Here is a 26,885-nt window from a genome sequence, read left to right as displayed (position 1 = left end):
ATGATGTCTTGTCCAGCTACCAGTATAGGAACAGGAGCATGCTGCTGGAATCTATTCAGGAGTGTGCAAGGGGAAATAATTTAAAAAATCAACTTGTTTGGCTTGGCTGAAGCGTATAGGATTATTGAAGCAGTAGTTGCATTGTAGCTATGAAGGTCAGGTAATCCTGTCTACGATCATTTATTGTTCCTAGAGCTCTTGACATTTGGGTCCAATTTTGTATTCGGGTTTATCATTAGCCATTCAGTCCCTTGTAGTCCAGTACAACTTTAAAACAAACAGTCTTAGCTGGTGCTGACTCCGTCAGGGAGCAGTAATGAGGGACTTGCTTTCAGACACCCAAATTCATCAAATACGGGAAAACCTTTCGCAATCTCAGCCCAATGTCCAGAAAATGTGTATCTAAATAGAGTTGTCTGGGTCTGTGCCCCAAAGATCAGTGAACTCTGGGTGGAGCTAGTTCTGTGTCTGGAATCCCTTCAGGTTGATGGCTTAGCCTGTCAGTTCTCAAGAGTCCAGATCCAGGAAAGAAAAGGAATGTTTAATCTGATGTCTGCTAACTGCATCACTGTAAACAGCTGATGAGCATTTAAAATCATTTGGTGGCTCTCATTCTAGTCCTCTGCCCATGTTTGTGGCAGCAAGGGGGGTAAAGGTGGTTTTGAGCCACATCTTGTGCTCCCTGGATTCTGAGATTGTGTGGCACCCTGCACAGCCCCTCATGTAAATTAGAACAGCCTTGTGCTGCTTTAATTTTAAGATCTACTTCCTGTAAGCCCTGGAAAGCAAAGAATAGTCACAGTGAGTGTGTTATGGCCATGACGCCGATGCACCCCCTACAGCTGGGGGGATGTCTGAGAAATGGGCCAGTGTAGACCCTTATACCAGGCTGAACACCAGCTGGGGGGAGGCCTCTGTGCTCGGTGTTCTCATGAGGCTGTTTCTGCCCTCTGAGGCGACTTTTATGCTGCCAAAGTGGCCTAAAGGGACATTAGTGTAGGTGAGAATTGGGCCCCGTGTATCAACATTCTATTGATGATGTAAGAGCTAGACTAGAGCTGGAGCGGAGCAGACTGAAACCCATTAAGGGAGAAATTGAGGGCCAGCACAAAACCTACCTGTATGCACCAGTTTAAGACACATCCTGAGACTTTAAGTGGTGTGTAGGCTTTCTGCTGATTCTAGACTCTGACTAGACTTGGGGATGTATTAACATGTTTTCTAAACATAACACCCAAAGTCACCAGTTACTTTTGAAATCTTGATCTTAACATCTTTTCCCCAATCTTTACTAAGATCAGTGTAAAAAGCTGCATAGGATTTTCAACATTAGCAGGGTTACTATTTACAGCATTTTTCTCATCCTGTCAAGGAAACAGTTGATACATGAATTTGAAAGGGAACTTGTCATTAAATAGAAGATGGTTGTAAAATTCAGCCATGTGTGGGAAGATCCCTGATACAAGAAGTACAGCAGTACATCTGAGCATCCAGTTAAACAAAGGTTGTTCTGCTCTGGCACAGTCCTCACCAGGATCAGAGTGTTTGCTTCATTAAATAAAAATAATTTAAAACTGGATGTCTTCCCCAAATGGGCATTGCAAGATCTAAAAGCAGGAGCAGTGCTGCGGACAGTGGAAAGGCTGTAGGAACGCCAGATGGGTCAACGAACACAAGAGAAAAGTAAGCACTAACACAGATGTCTGCTGAAGAGTTCCTGCATTCTGTCAAAATCTGTGTCAAGAGTAAAATCCTAACATTGTTGAAGAACAAGATAAGAAGCCAATAAGAATGTTGTAGAACTTTGTCTGAGTGTCCCTGCTGCAGTTAAAACTCATTGTGGAGGAATCTAATCTGTCAGGAAGTTCTAAATGAAATTAGCTGGCTTAGCTGTGAGCAGATGTGCATCGGCTAAGACTCCAAAGGAAGAAATAGTCTTACTAACAGGTATAGTCTAGTTATGCTTGAGGGAACGGACTTTCAGAAGACCGCTGTGCCTAGCAGCTAAACTGGCATGTGTTTGAAAAATGGTTCCCTTCATTTAGGAGCCAAAGGCCTTATCTAAACACACAAGATGTACTGTTTTAACTATGCCAATATAGTTAAGTAGTTAAAACACAATACGCACAAATATGCAACCATGCTAGGGATTTTACTTGTATAACTAGATCAGTTTAAAAAAAATGAATCCCAAACCAACCTAGTTTATACCAGTACAAAATCTGTGGGTAGGCCAGACCTAAATGAGCATCTGGCCCCAAGTGCTTAACCTGGCAAGAATTTCAGTTCAGCTCTCTTTAGAAGAGATTAAAACCAGAGTGGTGAAGAGTAACCCTGGGAGACTTGTGAAGGATTTAGCGGTGCAAGGGAGGAAACTAAATCTACAAAGCAAATGTCTAGGATTCCTTTCTACAGAGAGACTTTGACACTAGCTCTAACCAGAGGGCTGTGGAGTGGGGAAATATACTGTGCATTACTTGGTGTGTGGGCCAAATGCTGCATTGAGATCAAATGTGGCTGCTCAGGCAGTGCAAGGCAGCTGGGAATGGGCTGCAACTGACAGGCAGAAATTTCCTCTAATATAGGGGGGCTCTCTGCTGGCTCAGATGTGCTTGATCTGAGCCCTGTCTGCACCTGGCACCTGGCCCACCATCAGTGTAGTGAGGAGGGAAGGAGCATGCCAGAGCTCACTATGTTGGTTCCTTCACTGGTGCAGGCTGTGGGTTCCGTTAAGGACCCGACATCTGTGGTGCAACTTAGAGCTGCTTATCGGCAGTTCCAGGTGGTGATGGTGCTGGAGGGTCTGGGAGCTGTAACTGGTTACCTAATGCTCCCTCCATTCTCTGGTGCTGACAGTATAGGAGATAATCTGGCATAGCGTTTCTCTGTGCTGCCTTTTCCTTTGGCAGGGCAGTGTGGATTGTGTCTGACCCTGCCATGAAGTCATAATGCTGAATACAAGGCACTAATCACACCAACATCAGTGTGAAGTTACAAATGGGAGCAAGAGAAGAGTCAGAATGAACATCGCAATGGCTTTGGTGGGGCAGTTCCATCTCATTTGTTGAGATGAATCATAGAAATGAGGTCCCTTCCGGCTCTACAAGAAGTTATCTAGTCCATCCCCAGCACTGAGGCAGGTTTAAGTACATCTAGACCATCCCATCTACACCGTGGATTTTGTTTAATTATGACTATCTGAAAGCTCTCCCCAGAACAAAAGTCTCAAGGAGCTGGGCAATGCACAGTTCTTGTACGGATTTAACTTTTGGCTAGGGGTGTGATCTGTTTTACCAAAATAGATAAATCATTGCAGACTTCAGAGAAGCAGGCCTGATGCCCAGTGGAGGGTCTTCTGCAGCAGATGAGTTAATAGGAAAACAAAACTCAGCAATACTAGCTTGGAAACAAACTCTCTCTCATTTGTGATGAGAGCGCCCATAGGAAAATATTAGTGACAATGCCATAGGCAGGTACAGCAGAGGACACATCCAGTACATATATTTGTACTGCAAGTGCTGACCTGACCTTCTCTGGAGCACTTGGAATCCCATTAGATACGACTTTTATATGCGAGACTGAGTCAAACCCAGCTGCAAAATCCTACATCATTGGTAGGCAGTGTGTTGCTGGGATTTCCTTTTTTAACTGGTGACAATCTCCAGAGCCAGGAAAATGCGTCTGGATTGATGAGGATTTTGTTCTGATGTGGCACCATAGCCAAACTAGTTCAGATCTTTGCCATCCTAAAAGCCATATGTGGCTGCTGAGTTCAATCTGAAACCAGTGGGTTTGAAGAGGTGAAAATTAACACACAGCCCTGGCCTATTGTATTAGATTTTGAAAAGGCTAAAAAGCTGTTGTGCAGTCAGTGTTTTCAAAGCTTAAAAAAAAAAAAGTGGTGACTGACAAAAAGATACAACTGATCTGCCAGCTATGCAGCTTCGTTTACTCACTGTTCCCTAATTAGCCCCACCCCTTCGGGCTGCCACTGCCCAAGCAAGTAAACAAAGTTGCTTCATAAGAAATAGGACAAAACCAGATGTTTTTCAGATGCCGAAGAGCACAGTCAGAAAGCAATAATTTCCCCTTCTTCAGACTTCTCTGCTATAAACAGAGGAGTGGTGCTATACACAGAGGAGAGGCACTAAAAACCAGAATAATTCACAAAATCATTGTATTGAAAACTGAGATTCAGGTTGGATGGATGTTGGCGCATGATGTAATCTAGGGACAAGTAAAGAGGTTGCCTTGCTCTGCTATTCCAGGGCATCCACAGCTGCCTAATCAAGAGCCAGGCTGGCATCTTGCCACAAGCCCAGGAGTGTAGGGATGTAGAACTGTAGGGATTACAGGACCCAGAATGCAAAATTGAGGGCAACCGCTGAGCACCGTGGGCCATGTCTGGCCGTGTAACCTGTCGGCTGCGTGCTGGCCACCTCTGTTTTTACTGAGGTATCCCTCACTCTTCCTCCTCTCTTCCAGGAGTGAGAATCTGTGAGCCTCATTCTGATCTCACTTACAGCGGTATGAATCACTGAAGTGGGTGGGGGAGAGGAGAAGAGAGGAGAATAGGGGTCTGTGTGTCTCTTGGTTTAAGGCCTTTCCCTATGTATGCCTTACATGAGAGGATGATGTAGGACTGAGAAACTGAATCCTTCAGATTTAGTGTTATCATTCATCTAAATCCCAATTTCAGCACTGGTACCCCCATGGCCTTAGGCAAAGACACCTATGCCTCCATTTCCTCATCTAGAGGTAATACTTGCCTGGCATTCAGGACTGCTGCAACCTATATACTGTTGGTAAAGTGCTTTGACTGTGGGGAAATGCTATACTAGTATCAGGAGATCATGTACAGTTACTCTTGCCACGGGGGGGGGGGGCACTTAGCAGACCTCTCTGCCAATGCTGTTCACTGGCTGGTAGCTCAGGAATCATTAGAGGGAGGAGGAACACCTAGGCCTTCTCTTACAACTTGATCTTTGCAAACTTTGAGTCACCAGCAAGACAAGTACAAATATTCTGGTCACTGGCCTGGGATCTGCAGGAGCCTGTTTATCACATATGAAGCTAATTTCTAAGCAAATCCTACTCGGTTTTATGTTAAAATGGTTTCTTGACACTTAGGCTGCAGTTAACGAGCAGAATGGTTAATTACTCAGTGATTTTATTTGTCCTGGTGACACGATCTGCTTTCAACGTCTGTGCAGTGAAATCCATGGAGATCAGCTTTAGTACAAGTTCTGCAACTAATAGCTTGGGTACAAGATACTGTTGGGTGTATGCTGTAATTAAGAGGGAGTAGCACAGAGCCAGTTTCCGAAACTGATCTCTTGCTTTTCAAATGGCTTTTATTTAGCAATTTGCTATTATCGCTGCTCTTTCAGAAACTCCTTTTGACTTAAACAACGTGACCCCATTTATGCTGAGAAATGTGTACGGGTATTGAAGCCTGTGTGAGAAGTTTGAGGTTGGGATCTCCAGAAAGACTTAAGCACCCAGTTTCTCTGGGATGTGGGTGCTGAACTTCCTTATTTTCCTTTGAAAATTCCAGCCTAACTCCCTACTGCCAGTAATGGATCTGATGGACAGTGATACAAAGAGCCACGTTAGCTGTTAAAACCCAAGGTGCCTTGAGTCTTCGCAGGAGATTCCACCCTAGGCTAGATGCTGGGGGGTGGGGAGGAGAACACATATTGAAATCAAGGTACAGCAAGTGAGCCAGCCAGCCCGTTTATGCCCCTGGATGGGTTGTTGGGTGCATTCATCAGTGGTGCTTGTGGCCCTGTTGCGCCTTCCTCTTCAAAATCGAGCTCCAAGAGGCTCAACAAGCAGGTGATTTCCCAAACCCAGATTGATCTTCTGTGTTGCTTATGTGATCACTGGGCAGCATACAAGATTATTTGTAACCAAAGGCTCCCAAACCTTCCTCCCCTTTTCAAACTGCTGCCTTCCTTCCCCTGCTTTAACTTCAATACTCAGACATTGAACCAGTTCTTCTCTCCTCCCCTCCTCCCCCCCCCCCCCCCCCCCAGCACCCTTTCCTCCCCACTGTAACTTCTTGATAGCTCCCTGATAGTTGTTATATCCAGGCCTGGCTTTACCTGCTTAATCTGGTGTAAGCATTTTATGCTGTCCTACACATCCCCTCTGGGTTGTCAAATTGTAGAGCAGCTCCTATTCCCAGTCCAACTCCCAGCAAATGCCCTTTTGGAGAAGCATGTTAGAGCAAACCTGAAAAGAGTTGCATGGAATGGACCGGCCTGAGCCTGCATCTGTCTGTGTTCATGTAATCATTCAGGCTCTGACCTGTCTCACAAGCCAACATATGCTGCTGTTCCTTGATCTTACGTAAGTAAAAGATAGTGGCATCCACCCTCTAGCTCTGAAATGACCAGGCAATCACGTGGAGTAGTTCAGCAAGCTCATGAGTGATTAGAAGAGATGGGCTGAGGGAGGTGTGGTCTCTCCGATCAGGAGTATGAGTGGATGGGTAAATCTGGTGTGCCTGAAAGATTTCCCTGCCTGAAAATCTCATTCCACAAGCCAGTAAGTTTCAGTAGCACGTTGGTCAGATCCAGTCCTGCCTAGATCTCGTATATGGAAGTGCGCTGCTTCCTTTCTCACCGAGACAGCTGTGAACTTAGCCTTCACAGTTCACACTGGGGGTTTATGCTCCACATTTTCTGCTGCAGAGGTTCCCAGAGTGTAATCTGCTGAGAGCTGGCTGCTCACCTGTTGCTGGCTCTCCTCCTTTCTGGCTGCTAAAATGTCATTAAGACAGCTAAAAAACACACTGCATACTTCACTGTTCTCCATGTAAGCAATTGCCTAGGGACGTTGTGGAATGGCCAAAGCGAGGAGAGGTCTCGGATGTGGTCCATGCTATGAAAATGGTTGAGCCCCCAATCTTTCTAACCCACAAAAGGAGCTTTGGCACTGCTAACCAGCTGTAGCCCGTCCTGCGCAGGAGTCCAGCGTGTTGACTGCCTGTGGCCCCAGCATGTCCGACTCCATCCAGCATGCTCACAGCCAGTGTCAGAAACAACAAAACATTTTGCATGCGTGGCTCTCCATTAAATGAGCAAGCCATTAATAACATTTATACACAGGGCAGACTTGAGTCAGTGCAAAGACCGTGATCAGAACATCATCCCCATAAGGACAGGTGTGCATCCCCGCATCTGTCAGCGTGCAGAGAACCTGTTCTCCTCTGTCTGTGCCTTGCACTGATGTTGCAGAGGCAGCTGAACGGTGGCTCTACATCCAGTTTCCTTGTAGCTGAATGCTGTCAGCAAATCCATTGTTGCTCTTTAGGGATGACCTTGAAAATCCTATCTCCCGCCAGCAGCAAGGATCGGAGCTGAGGCATTCAAAACGCTGGCATTTGCAGAACAATTCCCAGCTTGATAAACTAGCTGTGAAGAAAGGGCAAGGTCTCATGTTCAGCATCTGGAACTCTGCATATGATACCTCCCCATAAGGCTTTATGCTTCTACAACGGCTTTTGACAGAGTTGGTTTCCAGAGCTTTGTCAGACTCCTGGCTGCTGTTACATGCTGATGTACTGTAATCTTCTTGTGTGCATGTTTCGTTTAGGGGAACAATAAGAGGAGATCTCAAACCATGCAGCTCAATTGCTCCCCAGTGTCAGTGACACCCCTCACTTTCACCTGCACCCTCTTTGCAGCTGGCTTTCTGAAGGATTTCCTCATGGATCTCTTCCCCAGTATAATGCGTAGTCATCCCCCATTCTAAACCTTCCCTCCTAAGGTGGTGTTGACCATATTTGAATACTTTTATTTATTTTATTTTTTTTAACGTGTGCTTTCCATGACTTCTCTTCACAGTTCTGGTTTTACTAACTTTGACTGCATCTCTCTGTCTTCTCCCTTCTGCATCCCACCTTTCCCTCCCCTCCCAGATCTTGCAGTGTTCAAGGAGCGGCTGAGATTGCTAACAGTAGGAGGTATGCAAATAATGAGCCTTTAACCCTTCTGGAGTTCAGGACTCTCTTTGAATAGGTTATTCTGGGCATGTGCAGAGCGGGTAAAGTTACAAAACCCTTCCATGTTTCATCAACAGTGTCAAGTGTTTTGTATCGTTTTTTAATTTCTCTCTGAATAACAGTGCCTGAGCTAAATGCTTTGTTAGTGATGCTGCCAACGTGCATAGACTTATTTTAATCCTGAGTTTTTCAGGTGCTTTCCATACTGTCCACTTGCATGTCTGGCTTGCCAGAAATACTATTTCATTGTGCTCAATCATTCTCTGGTATCCTGATATCTTCTAGAGCCTACAACCTGTTTTGAATTGGCATAATAGTGGGGTAGCTTTCAATGCACCTACCTTTCTTTGACCAGATAACATTCATATTACTAGGTCCACTTTGCTTTCATCTGAATCGTTATTGTGCATGGAGGCCAATTTTCCCTGTTGGGCACCTAAGGTCAGGCCCTTCTCTGTTTCAGCCTCTAAACGGTTTGTCAGAGGTGCTGAGCGTCTGTGTTGCCATTGACTTCTATATGCTTGGCAGATTTGAAAAATCAAGCACCTAAAGAAATGGCCTAACTTCCAGGCATCCAAACTGGGGAATTTTGGGCCAGTGTTTTAAAGAGGTGATCTCTGTTAGAATAAAATAACCCCGTATAGCGAATAAATAGAAAGGTTAGGGAGAGCCCGACCACACTGTACTGCCATTGGACCATGTCTGTGTGCTTCTTCATAGTCCTGTTCTACAGGTTACATGCGGTGACATGGAGGAGTATGGGGGTGAGTAGCAAGGGAATTCGTCCCAGCTGTGTGGGCTGGGAACAGCCGACAATCAGAGGTGCCCGCCTACAGACTGATTATATTCCTTTTTCCTGCTGTCACTAAATCCTTGAATCTCGCCCTCCTGACTTGCATCTGACCTAGATCTAAATTGCCTGTGTGCGAACTCTGCCCCTAATCCACACCCTCTCACACCCAGTTATATGAATTGAACTCTGGTTTCTATAAATACCAACATAAATAAAAAAACTGGAGCATAGCAGGGGAGCAGAGAAACAAAGGTCTGAAAACAACCCTGAACGTTGATCCTAGCGTTCACGTAGCCACCATAAAATTAAAGCAAAAAGTCAAGGGAAACTCAGAAACCTGAATCTGTAACTGCAGTCCCATTGTTCCCAGGTGCAGGGGCAGCAAATTTGTATAATTTTTGGTGGTGCCCAGAACAGGTCCAAGTCTCTCTCCTCTGTTTCTCTCCCCCCGCCCGCCCCCCACCTGCCTAAGGCTCTGGGAGGGAGTTTGGGTGTTGGAGGGGGCTTGGGGTGCGGGAGAGGGTGAGGGGTGCAGCACTTACCTTGGGCAGCTCCCAAAAGGGACCTGCACACCCCTCTGTCAGCAGCTCCTAGGCAGCGGGCTGAGGGGTCTCTGTGTGCTGCTGCCCACAGGCACTACCCCCGCAGCTCCCATTGGTTGCAGTTTCCTGCCAATGGGAGCTGCAGAGTCGGGGCTGGGGCAGCACGCAGAGACACGCGCCTCCCGTGGCCACAGGGACGTGCTGGCCTCTTCCGGGAGTGGTGCAGCGCAAGGGTGGGCAGGTAGCCGTCTTAGCCCTGCTGTGCAGCTGGTGGTGATGGCAGCAGGCAGGGCCCCCCGGGCCCTCTTAACTTGCCTAGGGGCAGCAGGCAGGGCCAGGAGACGCTCCAGGGGAGGCGAGTTGGGGCAGCAGGCAGGGCCAGGGGAGAGACCTGCCCCCGAACATTGCCCCAGGGCCCTGAATATTACTGGAGCACGGACGCCAGGGGCCCATACAACTCGCCACCCCTGCCCAGGTGCCCCCAAGCCCCCATCCTCTAGAGTGGAGGATGGAGTGAGTGAGCCACCACCTTGCAAAGAACAAGAGGAGGCAACCAGCCTGCACACACCTAGCAACTGTCGGGACACCTAAAGGAATGCTCCGCTATCTCCTGGGTCTATAGTTCACCCTCTTCTCTTGCTAGTGTCCTGTTGGGTTCCGGGATGTGGCCGGGGGCAAGCCTGCCCACAGCTAAAGGCCTCTCTCCCAGCCTACGGGGAGCCTCCCTTGCCAGTGTGGCAGGCAGACTTGGAGGGCCCCAGTCTAGTACCAAAGAGTTTCCAAATGGCAGGTGGCTTTTCACAAAACTCATTGACATTAAGCACCAACTTCCTTCTTGAGGCCACGTTTCTGCCGAAAGGCAGCATGTCCATGGCTGAGTTATCAGCTCAGGCCAGTGTAGCACTTCCACTTTTTTAGTACTGCTGCTGGAGTAGAGCTGAAATCCTATGTCCGTTGCCCTGGCCTAATCCCCGCTGCCTTTTAGGGCTTGACTACATGGGGAAATTACTCCAGAATACGGTAGGGTGTGAATTTAAAGCACTATAGGTATTTCAGAATAAGTGTGGGAGCTATTCTGATCAATTTCCTCATGTAGATTTCCCATTACACATCCTTACTCCTATTGGGGAATAACTTTCTTGTGACTGCAGTGGAAACTGCTGTTAATCTAGGCAATAACATAACATTCCTGAGGCTCTCAGCATTTTCTTTGGCATTAGAAACCCCCCAGCCTAGGACTGTTCATGGAGAAGGAGCAAGGCACTCCTGCTAGTCATGGAGAAGGAGCAAGGCACTCTGTGCAATGTAGTCCCATCTCCTACCCAGAGACCTTGCCGCATCTCACACACAGGCTGTTTTGGCTTCACCCCGGTATGTGTAATTTATATATAAACAGCTTCACTTAAATTGTGTTTAATTGCTCAACACAGCCAAAAGCAAATGCTGAGTCAAGCAATAAGTGATAGAGGAGGTAAAGAGACCAACTCTTTTTATGCGTATGGAGCCAGATTCTGCTCTTTATTCCCTTTGAAGGCAGTGGGCTCCATTATACCCCAGAGCAGGGGTGGGCAAACTTTTTGGCCCAAGGGCCACATTTGGGTGGGGAAATTGTATGCAGGGCCATGAATGTAGGGCTGGGGCAGGGGGTTGGGATGCAGGAGGGAGTGTGGGGAGAGAGGTGTGGTATGCAGGAAGGGGCTCAGGTTAAGGGGTGGGGGTGCGGAGTCTGGCAGAGGGCTCAGGGCAGGGGGTTGGGGTGCAGCAGGGGGCTCAAGGCAGGGGGTTGGGGGGCTCAGGGCAGGGGGTTGGGGTGCAGCAGGGGGCTCAGGGCAGGGGATTAGGGGGCTCAGGGCAGGGGGTTGGGGTGCAGCAGGGGGCTCAAGGCAGGGGATTAGGGGGCTCAGGGCAGGGGGTTGGGGTGCAGCAGGGGGCTCAAGGCAGGGGATTAGGGGGCTCAGGGCAGGGGGTTGGGGTGCAGCAGGGGGCTCAAGGCAGGGGATTAGGGGGCTCAGGGCAGGGGGTTGGGGTGCAGCAGAGGGCTCAAGGCAGGGGATTAGGGGGCTCAGGGCAGGGGGTTGGGGTGCAGCAGGGGGCTCAAGGTAGGGGATTAGGGGGCTCAGGGCAGGGAGTTGGGGTGCAGGCTCCAGCCTGGCATTGCTTACCTCAAGCAGCTCCAGGGTGGCAGCGGCGCGCAGCGGGGTTAACGCAGGCTCCCTGCCTGCCCTGGCCCTGCGCCGCTCCCAGAAGTGGCCAATATGTCTGGCAGTGGCTCCTGGGGGTGAGCAGGGGAGGCAGGCGGCTCTGCTGCACACTGCCCTCACCTGCGGGTACCACCCCCAGAGCTCCCACTGGCTGTGGTTCCCTGTTCCTGGCCGATGGGAGCTGCTGGGGGCGGTGCCTTCAGGTGAGGGCAGCGCATGGAGCCCTCTGCCCCTCTTTCCTCTTCCCCCTTCCCCCAGTGGGGGGCAGGTGTGGTGTGGTGCGGTGCAGGGACGTGGTGCTGGCCACTTCCGGGAGTGGCAATCCCATGGGCCTGATTGAAAGCCCTCATGGGCCGGATCTGGCCCACGGGCCATATTTTGCCCTTCCCTGCCCCAGAGGTATAAAATTCTATTGTGGAGAGGAGGCGTTCAGCAGCACAAACCACCTGCCACTGCAGTTCAGCTGGAGCCCCCAGATCTAGCCAGCTTGGCCTGGACAGGGCACGAACATCTTGGAGACATGAATGCAGTGCACATGCCAGCAGCAGGACTCTGTGGAACTCCAGTGAGACCAGCTGTTCCTTCACCCCCACAGAGAGTGGCTGCCACGTTGCTCATCACTTGCCCATCCCCAGGATGACTCGCCTGTAGTGCAGTAGCACAGAGATATGCTCATTGAAGTAACTCAGCACTGCTGTGATTTGAGCATTAGAAAAGCCAAGACGACCGACTAGGAATTTGCCAGGGACAGGTCCCTGGCCCATGGAAACTCCACTCTAGCCGATTGAGGCTTTACTGCAGGCTTAAATTTGTGTGTTATTAAAGTTGCACCCTTCCACCAAGGCAGGAAATTCTAAACAGCATCCATATTTGTAACGTCGTGCATTGTGGCCTCCTGTAGCACAGCACGTACACTGTGGGGAATGTAGGGACTGCGTAATACTGAGCTGAGACTTTAGAGGGCCTGACTGTAGACCCAGAGGAGATCACATGCATTCAAAGACTGGAGTGTTGATATGAGCTGCGATGACTCTTCTGTGTCATTCAAGCTTCGGCCACTTCATGGAAAGTGTATACTGTCATGTGGTCCCTAACCCTTCCCGTGGAAGGCACTAGTCACTCTGTAAATGTGTATTTAGCCACCCAGTAACAATCTTACTCCATGATCTTACCCATCCCTTTGGTGTCATCCTGCCAACCTGTATGTGGCAGGATTCCAGAGTTGGCACTGTTATGGCACATGGCTATTCATCCCCATACGAGTGCAGAGGAGCTGCAGTGTCTGCACAGATGCAAGTGGAATGGCTTGAGCCCTGGGCCGGGTTAAACCCTATATCAAATCTAAGCAGATTTTTCAGCACCAAGAGAGAACAAATCCTGTTTGTTTGCTTTTACTAGTTCACCACACTTCTAGTTAATAGGTAAGTGTGGCCTAATGGTTAGAACAGGGGACTGGTGGTCAGGATTCCAGGGTTCTGATCCCAGCTCTGCCGCTGACTTGCTGGGTTATGAAAGGAAAGTGCCTCAGTTTCTCTGTCTCAAGCACTTTGACCTACCTCACAGAGGTGGTGGTTTCATGTTTGTCACTCATTTTGAGTTCCACTGAGGTGCTATAGGGCAGGATAGTAATTATTGAACATCAACAGGAAGGTTATTTTTGTGGATTTAAAAATACCCCCTTCACAACTTGAAACTTCCTGTCCAGAATTCCAGCTTGGTTCTGTGGCCCATTTATGCCCTCTAAAAAAGGGCTTGGCAGTATAAAAGCTGCTGGGAGCATGCCTGTAATTAGCTGTGCTAATTATCTGCCTGTTTTACTAGTGCCCTCAAATGATGTTAAACAACCTTCAAATACATTCATGCCAATACCTCGTCCATGATTAAATTGCTCCATCAGTGCTCACTTTTAAATCCGAGGTCCTTTCACTTTCAGAAGTAGGCACTGAAAAGTGCTCTGATAGAGGGAGCCCTACAGAGCCATTAACATGGAGTGACCTTGTCTCCATGCGACGTGGCAGCTGAGAACGTAGACAAACCACTGTATGGTCACAGGATGGCTCCTATCAGTGGACTCCAGTTACCGCAGGCAGGTCAGGAACTCCGTCTCTGCCCAGAGGAGTTATTGCTAGTCCAAAAAATATGGAATGAAAATAGAATTTCTTAGCAGATCTGTATCTGCTTTGAAACAAGGTACAAGGAGCAGGGCTGAGTTACATGTAAATAAGGGTGTGTGTACTAGCCAAACACTTCCACCTAGCTGCCTGCTTCTAAAAGGAGATGATCTTCTGCTCAGAGAGACCGTTGTAATGGTGTTTAAATTGTAATCCTGTGGGCCAGCGTACAGCTTTGGTAACGTCTGGGGGAGGTTGGTGGGGAAGAAACCTCATGGCACAATTGGCCTGTTGGTAGAGGAGGAATGGCACATATAGGGCCATATCAGTAACATCTCTGGTTATCACTGGTGTACAGGTTAATCTTTAAGGGATTGCCTCTGGTAATGGGATGTTGCATAGGCATTGCTGCCCTGTTCTGAGCCCCTTGCCAGTTCTTTGCTTTGAGCCCTGTATTTGAGCCCCATGTAGATTTCCTTGTAGACCATTAATTTCTTTTAAGCTGAAACTTCCCATTTACTATGCTGAAGGCTTCAGCATCGCCTCCTCCGATACCAAGGTGTGGTGGGCTTGGTGTAAGAACCTATCCACCACAGGGGAAAACAAAGAGCTCCAAGGGTGGCCAAGTTTAAACCTATAGGCCTGAACAGGCTAACGGGGCCAGCTCTTGGGAAGAATAGCAAAACCCTCCTGCCTGTCTGCAAAGAGGGCTTTGCTCAAAGCACATGGGTCCCATTTATTGTAAAATACTTCTCTCCCCCACATGAGCTATTCAGAAGAGTCCACTGCAGAATCCTGAAACTGACACAGCTTTCTTTATCTTGCTTTCCTTCCTTATTTTTTATTGTTTTGGGTCGGTCCATTTAACCTTTTTGTTTTCTGCTTCAACTTTGTTTTGTTAATTCGGAACATGTGGTGAAATCTGTTTGCTCAATGACTGGCCAATCCTCTTTGTTTTTTCTTCTCTCACTTATATTATATTCCTAAAATGTATTTTGTGTATGTGGGACTCCAATCCGTCTCAATTCAACACTCAATTTAATTACCAATTCCTATGCATATATATTGCTTTGTTGTGTTTTGTATCCTGGTGTTGCCTGCGTGCCTTTTGTAATAACCTTTTTGTTCTGTGCTTGTGTGTCTGTTTAATTACTGCTTGGTTATTGATCCACTCAAACCTCCTTCATGCTTATTTTTGTTTTTTGTGCTGCTTTTTTTGTCATCCTTCCCACAACCCTGGTTCCTGTGTGACTGTCCATGTCCGAAACACCCCCCGCCCCCTCTCTCTCTCCTGCTTTGGCTTGTCCTACCCATGAAATCCTGCAGGGTTTTATGGACTTGATGAATCGGATCTCGACAAGGTCTTCCACTTGCCCACGACCACTTTCATTGGAGGCAATGAGACGGCTCTTCCACTCCGCGAGATCATCCGCCGCCTGGAGGTAAGACAAGTGCAGGGGGATTGCACAGACTTCAGAAAACTAGGCTGTTCAATTTGGTTCCCAATTTGGGACCTTTATCGGGAGATTTAATAATAAAACTCTGAATGCTACTTCCCCCTGCCTCACCAGAGATCAGAATTCTCTGTTCCCCTTTCCTTTATTACTCATATTCAGCACTTAACATGGCACTCTTCATCCATGGATCTCCAAGCTCTTCACAGCAATAGGAGGCGCTGTTATCCCCATTTTACAGCTGGAGAAAGAGGCTATGCGAGATTGTGATATGCCCAAGATCACACAGTGAGCTAGGTCACTGTGACCTAACCAAGTTCTGCTTACTACCAATCCAGGGACCAGTATTGCCAACCCCAAGTGTTTAGATTTCATAAGTGCGGTCCTTCCCCAAGAATCGTGAGATCATAATAAAAATACTCCCAAATTTACTATTTGCCTTCTGGATTTTGAGCCTTTAGGATCCCATTTTCCAGCCACACTCTGCGATCATGAGGGAATAGAAACTTTTTCTTCACTTATGAAAGGTGAGATTCTCCCATCAGCACAAGACTCCAGGAGCTGGAAATTCAAGGGAAAAAAAAAACTAGATATCATACGACTCATAAATATTCTGAGAATTAATAACACTGAGAGCTTGACCCACTGCAGACATCCCCAAAACAGTATTGAAAGCAGGAGAATGTCACTCCCAGCTCTGCACTCGAGAGAACAGTGGATGAAGGAAGCGGCTGGGACCTGTAACTCAAGGCTTGGCAGGGAGAAAGCTTTCTGTCCCATGATGGACATTTGTAGTACTCCTCTCTTCCAGCAGCTGTGTTATGTATCTGGAAGGCTCAGTGCCTCAGTCTGGGATTGAAGCAAATCTTTCCAGCTCATAGTTGTACTCTCATTCCAGGAGTTGGATCTTGGGGACTGGTGCTACAGGGCAGTGGGGTGCTGTCATAAGTAACTTGTGCCCCCTTCCGCCTCATCCAAGGAGCCACTCTAGGGAGAATGAGAACCAGATGCTTGTTAGGATGGTGGGTGCTAAACCCACTGGATGTCTGGATGGAGGAGTGAGGTGGTGGCCAGAGTCAGCCTGCTGTTATGGGGTGGGCAGGCACAAGGAGGGAGAGCTGGGCACCATCCCTCGAACAGATTCACTAAGGAGTTGAGATGGGGGAAGAGCAGCCCTGGCGGAAGCAGACACCTTCCTCTGTCAGTGGTTGGAGCATGTACCCTTGGCCTGCCGCTCTTGCAGGAGTAGGGAGGGAGCAGGTGCTGATCATGCTTCCAATGAAGGAAGTAGGGCAAGGAGCCAGTTACTCGGGCACTGTCACTTCTTTGTGCACCTAGTCACAACAGGTGCAACCATCCAGCTGCCCAGCCCAGCTTTGTTTATTCACACTATGAAGCGCCCTTCTCCCGAGGAGCCACTGAGTTTCGTGCATCACCCCAGTCCGTAGAAGGACTGTGATCACCTCCTTTTATGCCTCGATGGTGGCAGCCGTGCTGTAATACATTATATATTTCAAGGGGTTGTGCAAATCCCAGATGATAGAATATTGCACATGCTATGTTACCTTGATTATGAAAGGAGGAGCTGTGCATGGTAACTGTTCTGTCCTGAGGGCCATGTTCTGGAGCTGTTGCTCTCAGAACCAGTCAGTGTTCAGAAAACAGTGTGCAATCTATGGCTCACAATGTCAAATACAGCACATTTTCTCAGTAAGATGCATATAGTCTGAAACCATCAGCACAGCTTAAAAAACAGGACAGCACCTGCCAAGTCATAGTCTCTTCTTACCATCAACATCAAGTCCTGACTGCTAGTCCTATGTGCTAACATTAAGGACCAGATTTCCAAGAAAGCTGAATGCGTTGGGTCCCGAGCTCTTGTGACAATCTGGCCCCATATATCTTGTGCCTCAGCATGCCCTTCTCTGGTTGTCAGGCAAGTTCTTGTTCCAGGTAACTCCCTAGCATGCACTGTGCTGTTGACAATGCATCTCCCACACAACCTCATTGGGGCTATGCCTGTGCCTTCTGCAGAATACCTCTATTCTGTAAGTATGGACTAACCAGCTCCCTGGAGCAACCCTATGGCTGATACAACCTCAGCAGCTTAGTGCAATGCTGGGGAATAGCTCGGGAGAGGAGTGAGCAGTTTGTAGCAGGGCTGGATTTCACAAAACACTGGCAGGTCTCTTCGCTTTCTGATGTGCCAAAGGTCCAACGTGCTCTGGTGTTAGGGGGATGCAGGAGGCTGTTCTAATACTGCTTGGGCCTTCTGTGCTGTTTGCAGAGCTCCTTGAATTCTGAACGAGGAGCCCATGCCACATGCGGCAACAGGCATTTATTACATTTTATACTTTGCAGGGCAAAAGTGACTTAAATCTCCGGCTTTACCTTGTGTTCCTCTTTCCTGTGTTAAATAGATGGCTTACTGCCAGCACGTTGGCGTGGAGTTCATGTTTATTAATGACCTGGAGCAATGTCAGTGGATACGGCGGAAATTTGAGACTCCAGGAATCATGCAGTTTACCACTGACGAGAAACGCACCCTACTGGCAAGGCTGGTGCGCTCAACCAGGTATTCTGTCTACCTTTGGTGTCCCTCTGGTGCCGTATGGATGGGGTGGTTTGGTGATGTCCCACGGAGCTCTTAGTGCCACTGATTTGCCTATGGTACTTGTCCAGCCCCGTCACCTATGTATCTGAAACTCTCTCACTCTTTAATGTATTTATCCCACAATACCCTGTTATACAGATGGGGCAGTTGAGGCACAGAAAGGCTACAGGACTTGCCCAAGTCTGTAGCAGAGCAGGGACTTGAATTCAGGGTGGTTCTTCGAGTGATTGCTCATATCGATTCCAATTAGGTGTGCGCACGCTGCGTGCATGGTCATCGGAAGATTTTTACCCTAGCAACACTCGGTTGGTCGGCTGAGGCGCCCCCTGGAGTGGCGCCTCTATGGCACCGGATATATGCCCCGGCCGACCCAGCGCCCCTTCAGTTCCTTCTTACCGCCCATGACGGTCGTTGGAACTGTGGAGCGCAGCTTAGCTGATCTCCACTTTCCCTAGCATTCGCTTTAATACCTGTTAATAGTTTCTGGTTAGTTGTTAATAGTTGGTTATAGTTGTTAAGAGTTGTGAATTACTTAGTATAGTTAGAGTTAGTTTAATTAGTGGGGGGGAATGGGGTCTTCTCCCTTCTCCCCTATCCCAGTACCCAGGCACATGCCTGGGTCTCAGGGCTTCAAACCCTGCTCGGCTTGCCAGAGGCCGATGCCAACGGGAGACCCCCACGACTCTTACCTAACGTGTCTGGGGGAATCCCACCAAGCAGACAAGTGCCGCATTTGCAAAGCCTTCAAGCCGAGGACCAGGAAGGAGCGGGACTTTAGACTGAAGCAGCTCCTTATGAGCGGCACTTAGCCCGGTCCCTTCCTCCGCGCGCCGAGACTCGGCACAGTCGTCCTCGGTGTGGAGTGCCCCTGTGGCACCGACTGGTCTGGCACCGCGTTCGGACTCTACCAAAGACTCGCGGCGCCAGATCTCCCCAGCACCTCCACCACTGCAGGTCTCTATCTCCGAGCCAGAAGAAGAAGCAGCCCAAGCATTTCTTGTTTGTCGGTGCGAGAGCCACCAACGCTTCCCGCACCACAGTTGGAGCCACGTCCATTGCCGGAGCGCATAGGACAAATATCGGCTCCTGCACTGTCAACTCTGGCGCCGCAAGGGCCGTCGAGTCCGGTGCACATAAGCTCCCCGGTGCACACCACGGTCGAGCTGAGACTACCCTCCACACCGGAGATCTTTTCAACAGCATGGGACTTGATCGCGCTCAGAGCCGACTCCTCTGCAGCCGGCAGCACGGACGGTGCTGTTGAAGGGAAAGCCGTCCCTCATGCGACCACTGTCGCCGAGTGAAGAAGGACGACACCGGTCCCGGTCCCAATCTTCTTCCTGGCACCCATCACGACGTCGCTCACAGTCCCGGCACCATTCTCGTTCTCTGCGCTGGTTGTACTCGCAACGCTGCTCCGGCTCGCAGAGATCCGAATCGCATTACGGCTGATACCGAGCGGACTTCCAGCACCTCTCCCGGTACCGGTCAGAGCGGCGCTCAGCCCGGAGCCAATCCTGACACCGATCTCACCGGAGGTCGCCATCGAGACCCAGATCAGGCTCCCGGTACCGATACGATCGCAGGCACCGAGCAACGTCTTGGTACAATTCTGCCTCACGGCACCGGTCCCCGGCACTGTACAGCACCGGGGTACTCGGCAACGGCGCGTACAGCACTGTCTTGGCCATCTCGCTCTGTCTCTTCATGCTCACATGGTGGCTACCACGCCCAGGACCAGGGCGGGGGCAGTACAGGCCAGTGGCTAGAAGGCCAGGACAAATATCAGCTTGTATTTTAAAGAATCCTTATTAAGTTTGGAGGGGAAAAAACCTCCCGATGTGTAGAAAGAATAGTAAATATGGCAGGTGACCAGCTTGGCTTAACAGTGAAATCCTTGCTGATCTTAAATGCAAAAAAAAAGCCTACAAGAAGTGGAAGATTGGACAAATGACCAGGGAGGAGTATAAAAATATTGCTCAGGCATGCAGGAGTGAAATCAGGAAGGGCAAATCATACTTGGAGTTGCAGCTAGCAAGAGATGTTAAGAGTAACAAGAAGGGTTTCTTCAGGTATGTTAGCAACAAGAAGGAAGTCAAAGAAAGTGTGGGCCCCTTACTGAATGAGGGAGGCAACCTAGTGACCGAGAATGTGGAAAAAGCTAATGTACTCAATGCTTTTTTTGCCTCTGTCTTCACGAACAAGGTCAGCTCCCAGACTGCTGCATTGGGCAACACAGCAAGGGGAGGAGGTGACCAGCCCTCTGTGGAGAAAGAAGTGCTTCGGGACTATTTAGAGAAACTGGACAAGCACAAGTCCATGGGGCCGGATGCTCTGCATCCGAGGGTGCTAAAGGAGTTGGCGGATGTGATTACAGAGCCATTGGCCATTATCTTTGAAAACTCATGGCAATTGGGGGAGGTCCCAGATGACTGGAAAAAAGGAGGAGGATCCGGGGAACTACAGGCCAGTCCCTGGAAAAATCATGGAGCAGGTCCTCAAGGAATCCATTCTGAAGCACTTAGAGGAGAGGAAAGGGATCAAGAACAATCAGCATGGATTCACCAAGGGCAAGTCACGCCTGACTTATCTCCTCATAGAAGGCAATTAGGTTACTGGCTCTGTGGATGAGGGGAAAGCAGTGGACGTGTTATTCCTTGACTTTAGCAAAGCTTTTGATACGGTCTCCCACAGTATTCTTGCCAGCAAGTTAAAGAAGTATGCGCTGGATGAATGGACTATAAGGTGGATAGAAAGCTGGCTAGATCGTCGGGCTCAATGGGTAGTGATCAATGGCTCCATATCTAGTTGGCAGCCGGTTTCAAGCGGAGTCCCCAAGGGTCGGTCCTGGGGCTGGTTTTGTTCAATATCTTCATTAATGATCTGGAGGATGGTGTGGACTGCACTCTCAGCAAGTTTGCAGATGACACTAAAGCGGGAGGAGTGGTAGATACGCTGGAGGGTAGGGATAAGATACAGAGGGACCTAGACAAATTAGAGGATTGGGCCAAAAGAAACCTGATGAGGTTCAACAAGGACAAGTGCAGAGTCCTGCACTTAGGATGGAAGAATCCCATTCACTGTTACAGACTAGGGACTGAATGGCTAGGAAGCAGTTCTGCAGAAAAGGACCTAGGGGTTACAGTGGACGAGAAGCTGGATATGAGTCAACAGTGTGCCCTTGTCGCCAAGAAGGCTAACGGCATTCTGGGCTGTATAAGTAGGGGCATTGCCAGCAGATCGAGGGACATAATCGTTCCCCTCTATTCGACACTGGTGAGGCCTCATCTGGAGTCCTGTGTCCAGTTTTGGGGCCCCACACTACAAGAAGGATGTGGAAAAATTGGAAAGAGTCCAGCGGAGGGCAACAAAAATGATTAGGGGGCTGGAGCACGTGACTTATGAGGAGAGGCTGAGGGAACTGGGATTGTTTAGTCTGCAGAAGAGAAGAATGAGGGGGGATTTGATAGCTGCTTTCAACTACCTGAAAGGGAGTTCCAAAGAGGATGGAGCTAGACTGTTCTCAGTGGTGGCAGATGACAGAACAAGGAGTAATGGTCTCAAGTTGCAGTGTGGGAGGTTTAGGTTGGATATTAGGAAAAACTTTTTCACTAGGAGGGTGGTGAAGCACTGGAATGGGTTCCCTAGGGAGGTGGTGGAATCTCCTTCCTTAGAGATTTTTAAGGTCAGGCTTGACAAAGCCCTGGCTGGGATGATTTAGTTGGGGATTGGTCTTGCTTTGAGCAAGGGGTTGGACTAGATGACCTCCTGAGGTCCCTTCCAACCCTGATATTCTATGATTCTATGAGGACCCAGGCCACGAACCCCCACAGTGGTCCTTTTGGACCCCCTGGGCATATCATCAGGCCTAGGGGACTCCTTCGGGGGCTTCCCGTTCCGCCCCTTCAGAGCCTCAAGTACCAGAGGCCACTGTGTCTCACGCCCCCCCCGGGAGGCTCTGAGGCAACTGTTCCAGCACCAATACAGGCCCACACTCCTAGCGTGGTGGACCTTGAGCAACAAGATCCTCCACAAGAGGACTTCGCGCAGGATCCCTTAGTCCTGGGGGTATCTTCCTCGCCCGATGAGGCAGTGTCGGGGACTACGGTTTCGGGCCTTCCTCCTATGGACCTCCGCGCCCACCAAGAACTGTTCCGCAGGGTGGCGCGCAATATGAACCTGCAGTTTGAGGAGGTGGTGGAGGTAGAGGACCCCATGGTGGACATTCTGTCTGCGGAGGCACCATCCAGAGTTGCTTTCCCCATCATATGAACCATACAGGCCAATGCCAAGACAATCTGGCAATCGCCAGCCTCTATTCCACCTACGGCCAAGGGGTTGGAAAGGAAGTACTTTGTCCCTTCAAAGGGCTACGAGTACCTCTATACGCACCCCCAACCGTGCTCCCTTGTCATGGCTTCGGTCAACGAGAAGGCGCGTCACGGTCAGCAGGCCCCGGCGCCTAAATCAAAGGACACTAGATGCCTAGACTTGTTTGGGCGCAAGGTGTACTTGGCCGGAGGCTTGCAGCTCAGGGTGGCCAACCAGCAGGCACTCCTGAGCCGATATGACTATAATTCGTGGCACTCTATGGAGAAATTCAAGGAGTTGGTTCCACAGGAGTCCAGAGAGGAATTTGGGGCTACAGTAGAGGAGGGCAAGAAGGTGGCCAGAACCCTCCCTATAAGCCTCTCTGGACGTAGCAGACTCAGCAGCTAGGACCCTGGCCTCGGGCATAGCCATGCGCCGCATCTCGTGGCTTGCAGGTCTCTGGCTTACCACCAGAGTTACAGCAGACCCTCCAGGGCCTGCCCTTTGATGGCCAGGGCCTATTCTCCGAGAAGACAGACTCAAGGCTGCAGAGTCTGAAGGACTCAAATTATCATGTGCTCTCTGGGAATGCATACCCCAGTAATGCAGAGAAGGCCCTTCAGACTACAGCCTCGGAGGTCATACTTCCCCCTCGGCAGAGACAGGACTTCTTTAGAAGATGTGGCCGAGGTGGTAAAAGGAAACACACTGGATACCAAGCCAGCCAAGGCCAGGGCCCTCCCAAGCCATCGGCAGGGCCTAAGCAGAAATTTGAAGGTGCGCCCGAGGATGGAGCACCAGTCTCCATTCAGGATCCTTCCCTCCCTTTCCAAAATCATCTCTCCCATTTCCTCCATGCGTGGTCCTACATAACATCAGACCGTTGGGTCCTACACACAGTGGAAAGGGGATACTCCCTCCAGTTTGCTTCCCCTATCCCCCTCCTTCCCCGTCCCTCTTCAGGGACCCTTCTCACATGCATCTCCTTCTACAGGAGGTCCAATCACTCCTGGCTTTGGGAGCAATAGAGTAGGTTCCAGGAGAATCAAGGGGCAAGGGCTTTTATTCTCGCTACTTCCTAATCCCCAAGGCCAAGGGCGGGCTTCAGTCCATCCTGGACCTATGCAGACTCAACAAATTTATGGTAAAGTTGAAGGTTCCGCATGGTCTCACTAGGGACCGTTATTCCTTTCCTGGAGACTGGTACGCTGCCCTCGACATGAAGGACACGTACTTCCATATTGTGATCTACCCAGCGCACAGATGCTTCCTTTGCTTTGTGGTCAATCAACAGCACTTTCAATTCACCGTCCTTCCTTTCGGCCTACCCATGGCCCCCAGGATGTTTACCCAATGCATGGCTGTGGTAGCTGCCTCCCTTTGTCGACAACGGGTCCAAGTGTTCCCATATCTCGACGACTGGCTTATTCGGGGTCGCTCCAGGGATCAGGTGCAGTCTCACGTTCAGCTCACCATGAACATGTTCAGTCAGTTGGGCCTCTGGCTTAATGTTGCGAAATCCACTCTGGTACCAACTCAGAGGATAGAATTCACAGGAGCAGTATTAGACTCAGGCCTAGCATGGGCAATTCTGCCGGAAGCACGCTTCCAATCCCTGGTGAACATCGTCCACAGCCTGCAAAGCTTCCCAACCTCGACCGTGAAAACATGCTTCTGCCTCCTGGGACACATGACCTCTTGCACGTTTGTGACCAGGCATGCCAGGCTGCGACTACGTCCACTCCAAGCTTGGCTATCAACAGTATACTGCCCAGGTCGGGACAGCTTGAGCTCGGTGGTTACCATCCCGCCAGGGTTATTAGCCTCTCTAGGCTGGTGGCTGGACCCCAAATCAGTTTGCGAAGGGCTGCCATTTCACGCCCCCCAGCCCTCAGTGTCCCTAGTCACAGATTTGTCATCCCTGGGATGGGGAGCCCACCTCGGGAACCTCTGTACATAGGGGCTATGGTCGGCAGGAGAGTTATCCCCGCACATCAACGTACGGGAACTCAGAGCAGTGCGCCTGGCGTGTCAAGCATTCCGAGAGCGCCTTAAGGCCGTTGTGTTGCAGTCCTCACAGACAACACTACGGCCATGTTTTACATCAACAAGCAAGGGGGAGCCGGTCGTCCCCCCTCTGTCAGGAGGCCACTCGTCTGTGGGAATTCTGCATAGCCCACTCGATCCATCTGGTAGCGTAGTTTCTCCCAGGGGTCCAGAACACCTTAGTGGACCACCTCAGCAGATCATTCCAGGCTCACGAGTGGTCGGTTCGCCCGGCCGTCATCCACTCTGTCTTCATGAAGTGGGGCTTTCCCCTGATAGACCTTTTCGCCTCTCGCGAGAATTGGAAATGCCAGGTGTTCTGCTCTCTCCAAGGGCAACTCTCCGGGTTCCCTGTCAGACACCTTTCTAATTCAGTGGAAGGATCACCTGTGCTATGCCTTTCCTCCATTCCCGCTAGTCCACAGGGTCCTAATCAAGCTGCGCAGGGATAGAGCCCGTCTGATTCTGGTCGCCCTGGCGTAGCCCAGACAACCCTGGTATACCACTCTCCTAGAGCTGTCGGTGGACACCCTGATTCCACTCCCGCTGTGGCCAGACCTGATCATTCAGGATCACGGTCGACTCTGTCATCCCGACCTGCATTCTCTCCACCTCACAGCATGGATGCGGCATGGCTAAATCAGTCTGAGCTGTGCTGTTCTCACTCGGTCCAGCAGATCCTTTTGGGTAGCAGGAAGCCCTCTACCAGGTCCACATACTTTGTCAAGTGGAAGCATTTTTCCTGCTGGTGCTCCTGGAATCCTACGACACCCCCCCTACAGGCATTAGTACCTATCATCTTTGACTACCTCCTGTCCTTAAAGCAGCAGGGCTTGGCAATATTTTCCATCAGGGTGCACCTGGCAGCTATTTCAGCTTTCCACCCGGGCGAAAATGGGCGCTCGGTCTTCTCCAATCCCATGGTCAGCAGATTTCTCAAGGGGTTGGAGCGCCTGTTCCCACCAATTCGACAACCGGTCCCTATGTGGGATCTTAACCTGGTCCTATCCAGACTCATGGGTGCCCCGTTCAAGCCGATGGTCACCGACTCACTCCTGTACCTTTCCTGGAAGACAGCCTTCCTCGTAGCTATCACCTTGGCAAGGCGCGTGTCTGAGCTCAGAGCACTCACATTGGAAAATACTGTATATGGTGTTCCACAAAGACAAGGTACAGCTGCGACCCCACCCGGCCTTCTTCCCTAAGGTGGTGTCTGCCTTCCATGTCAACTAGGACATATTCCTCCCTGTCTTCTACCCGAGGCCACACACCTCTCAACGGGAGCAACAGCTGCACTCCCTAGATGTTCGCAGGGCCCTGGCCTTCTACATCAAGCGAATGAAACCCTTCAGGAAAACATCACAGCTGTTTGTTGCTGTGGCAGACTGGATGAAGGGCCTTCCAGTCTCCTCCCAGCGCATCTCGTCCTGGATCACATCATGCATCCGTGCGTGCTATGACTTGGCTGGTGTCGCATCTACGCACCTTACTGCCCACTCCACGCAGGCTCAAGCTTCATCCTCTGCTTTCCTGGCGCATGTGCACATTCAGGAGGGATGTAGGGCAGCGACTTGGTCATCAGTACATACCTTCGCCGCCCACTATGCGATAGTGCAGCAGTCCAGGGATGATGCTGCATTTAGTTCAGCGGTCCTTCACTCCGTGACACCTCACTCTGACCCCACCTCCTCGGTAAGGCTTGGGAGTCACCTAATTGGAATTGATATGAGCAAGCACTCAAAGAAGAAAAGACGGTTCCTCACCTTTGTAACTGTTGTTCTTCGAGATGTGTTGCTCGTATCTATTCCATTCCCCCCCGACCTTCCCCTCTGTCGGAATAGCCGGCAAGAAGGAACTGAAGGGGGGTCGGGCCGGCAGGGTCATATATAGAGCGCCATACCGGCGCCACTCCAGGGGCTCCACAGCCGGCCCAATGAGTAGCTGCTAGGGGAAAGTTTCCGACAGCCGTGTACGCGGCGCACGCACACCTAACTGGAATAGATATGAGCAACACATCTCGAAGAACAACAGTTACAAAAGGTGAGTAATGTTGGTTTTTTTGTTTGTTTTTGTTTGTTTTTTTCTGTATTGAGTCTGATCTCTAGCAACCTCATTCTCTGAGACTTCAGCTATCCTTCTGACGTCCCGTTTGACCCCTTGGCCTCCCATTTCTTTTCCACTGCCTCCTTGTTAACCTTCACCCTGTATTAATTCCCACACTCCTTACAATGGCTCCTCTCTCGACCTTGTCTGAGCACTGCTCTCACCAATCTCCCATCACCAAGTTCCTTCTCTCAGGCCACCATCTCGTCTCTTTCAACATCACCTCCTGTCCACCACCCCGAAGCTTTCTGTGGTCTCCAGGCGGTCAACGCCTTTGATGGCCTTGCTGTTCTCAGATGATTCCTCTGTTGATTTTTGTTGTGGAACCTTGCTCAGCTATCTCCCGTCTCCCCTAGTGCCTGATTCCTCTGCTCCTGAATGTTTCCAGGAGGAGTTTCACTTTCTCCATTATGGGTGTGTTTCTCTTCCTTCAATCCTATCCTGCTCTTTTCCATACAGTGCTATTCATCACTGCCCACTGGTTCCAGCTCACAGAAACTCAGCCTTTGCCTCCTTTCTGAAATGCCCCCCATCTTGCATCTTTTCCCCTCCCTGCTTAAGGTCTTCTCAGCTCCTTCAAGGAGATCAACAAGATTATAATGAGTCTTCCACCAGCCCCCACTTTCCTTATTCTCTTCTGTCACAGACAGAGGTTTTTGATTGCTCCCTACCTTTGCCTTCTCCCCCTTTCCACCCCAT

At 49.9% G+C, this 26,885-nt stretch overlaps 1 protein-coding gene across 6 annotated transcripts in view; it reads left to right on the top strand.

Annotated features, from left to right (window-relative positions):
* The window catches only part of OGDH (oxoglutarate dehydrogenase), a 103,039-nt gene that overhangs the window by 50,681 nt on the left and 25,473 nt on the right, over positions 1-26,885 (top strand). For 3 of the 6 annotated variants that reach the window (XM_008168311.4, XM_008168312.4, XM_065584277.1), the window contains 3 exons: positions 7,928-7,972; positions 14,985-15,100; positions 17,533-17,687. In XM_008168311.4, the coding sequence (XP_008166533.1) occupies positions 7,928-7,972; positions 14,985-15,100; positions 17,533-17,687 (316 nt within the window). The remainder of the gene's footprint in view (positions 1-7,927; positions 7,973-14,984; positions 15,101-17,532; positions 17,688-26,885) is intronic. The other 3 variants (XM_008168313.4, XM_024105225.3, XM_065584278.1) reach the window with 1 other exon arrangement.

The sequence above is a fragment of the Chrysemys picta genome, chromosome 2, assembly GCF_011386835.1.
Source record: "Chrysemys picta bellii isolate R12L10 chromosome 2, ASM1138683v2, whole genome shotgun sequence".
Lineage (NCBI taxonomy): Eukaryota > Metazoa > Chordata > Testudines > Emydidae > Chrysemys > Chrysemys picta.
This window is presented reverse-complemented; position numbering and strand designations above follow the sequence as displayed.